Raw genomic sequence first — 2,278 nt, 5'->3', positions numbered from 1 at the left:
AGTATGTTTTGATTTTAAGGCCAGAAGCTAGGCTATACCTTACATAAAATTAAAAAAAATCACAAATATGACACTTGTAAATTAAATAATTTTATATATACTGATTTATTCATTAATGTGTAATGTGTTTTATTTTTTTTAACAAATCATAAGCTCTAAAAGATTTTCAGAATTTTTTACAACTCTTTTGCTTTAGACCATCTACAAATGTTAAATGTTAAATTAAAATATTAGGGTTACCCTTACATCTTTCTGGGGGGAAAAAAATGCAGCGATTGATATATCGTTTATTTGTAGTTATTTTCAAAGCTTCAATGTACTGTCAAAAAACCTTCATTATTGTTTATTTAATTCTAAAAAAATCAGTTCTTGTTAAAAACTAACCAAAAGTACAAATATTTTGCATATAATTTTTGCACAGGAGAGACTTGGTGTTGTTTCCAAACAAAAAGATATATATCGGTATCGGCCAAAATTAGTTGAAAAATATCGGCATATCGGCAAAAATCCAATATCATGCAGCCCTAGTTCTTAACATCATAAAGAAATTCTGTATTTTTAGAGAACTGTTCTTATTTTAAGTAGGTTCTAAGTAGATTGCAATTCTAGAAAAAAATGTCTTCTGTATTTTCTTCGGTTATGTGGTCTGTTCTTCCCCATGCAGCACTCAAGAAGAAAGCATTTCTAATATACAGTGAGCATGTATGGATGTTAGGCGGTTGGGGAAAGCGGGTCAAAATGAACCAGGTGCACAAAAAGGACGTTAGAATAATGTCAAGCATCACCTAACCACAAATACATCCTGCATGTATGCAATAACGTCTACATATGCATCAAATATTCCCTCTCACAAAAACTTGAGCCTCCATAAGAAATAAGGCATCTGTACAAATGTCAGAAGAACATCTATATGTTGAATAACCAATATGTGCCAGTGCAGTAAATGGAGAGGATATTACATGAAAACCACCTATGGTCATTCATCCCTATGGTCACTTATTCAAAGTATAAAATAAGACATAACTCATTTTATGTTCAAGTTTCAAAGAGACATATCTTATGAACATCTAGAAGAAGTATACTATACTACACATTATTTACAAAGAACCACGTTAGAACTTGAAACTGCATATGCATATGGTGAAAAACACTGTGCAATTGATTAAGTTATTGGAAAATGACTGAATAAAAAAAAACATCAGATACCCGACTCTTTTCCATCGTGTCCTATAAATGCTTACATATAAAATGTGATCTGATCATAACTGGGAGCTAAAATATAAGGCTCGGCGATGGAAGCACTGGCACACTTGTAGTGATAATCAAAAACGGACAGATTCAGGCATTTCGCTCGGATGGAGGAATAAACTCCAGACCCAGGTAGGCAAAAATCTCCTCTTCCGTCTTTGCTCTGAGATACAGATTCTGTACAGTTTTACAGAGAGAGATGTAAATGTAGTTATTCTAGCAAGATTTTACAATTAAACATTTAATAATGACATATAAACCTATATATATATTATATTATATTATATATAGGCTAAATGGTGTTTTATATGTTTATATGATGTATTTCTAGTGCGGTTCACCTGTTTGCTGTCGTAGAGAGCATGGCTGCTCAAGGACATGTGCTTCTCTTGCCCCGCCCACCGTCTCAACTCCCTCTCAAACAGCTGCAGAACAAACAGCACATCATCAGCGAACAGAACTGACCTCAAAACACTGCCGCTGCATGCAGTCAGTCAGGTGTGACGGCACAGTTTAGACAATCACACGCACAGATGTCAATGGAGATGCGAGAAACAATGAACTAAAGTTTGAACAACAGCACACAGGAAAATGAAAACTAGACATTCAGAAAATACAGTAAATGAAAATATAAAAAAGAAATATATGTATATTCAAAATATAAATCATTAAAAAAATATATAAATAAATCAAAATTTGTTTCATGAAAATATTTTTCTTATTATTGGGAAAAAAACGTAATATTTACTATAGTTTTTCATAAACAAAAATATTTTAACCAAATCAATTACTCACAATTGACTTAAAATCTATTATATCAAAAGTTGATAAATTATTTTCAATTTATGAAAACACACACACACAGTATAAAAAATATATATTTTCATCAAATCTTTAAAAATAATCATCAATAACCAGTGATCTGACTACTGTTTATTACTAAACAAAGTACTTAACCAATAAAACTAAATGAAACAAAAATATTAAAAAACAAATACAACTATATATATATATATATATATATATATAT

General features: G+C 30.8%; 1 protein-coding gene across 1 annotated transcript in view; it reads right to left on the bottom strand.

The window, feature by feature from the left end:
- Nucleotides 1-472: 472 nt before the first annotated feature.
- polm (polymerase (DNA directed), mu) overlaps nt 473-2,278 on the bottom strand; it is an 11,841-nt gene continuing 10,035 nt past the window's right edge. The window contains exons 10-11 of the mRNA XM_016237044.1: nt 1,590-1,673; nt 473-1,425 (exon numbers count right to left, since the gene is read on the bottom strand). Of these exons, the coding sequence (XP_016092530.1) occupies nt 1,339-1,425; nt 1,590-1,673 (171 nt within the window). The 3' untranslated portion in view covers nt 473-1,338. The remainder of the gene's footprint in view (nt 1,426-1,589; nt 1,674-2,278) is intronic.

The sequence above is a fragment of the Sinocyclocheilus grahami genome, unplaced genomic scaffold (assembly GCF_001515645.1).
Source record: "Sinocyclocheilus grahami isolate Dianchi unplaced genomic scaffold, SAMN03320097.WGS_v1.1 scaffold505.1, whole genome shotgun sequence".
Lineage (NCBI taxonomy): Eukaryota > Metazoa > Chordata > Actinopteri > Cypriniformes > Cyprinidae > Sinocyclocheilus > Sinocyclocheilus grahami.
The sequence above is the reverse complement of the archived record's forward strand: the minus strand, read 5'-3'. Positions and strand labels throughout refer to the sequence as shown.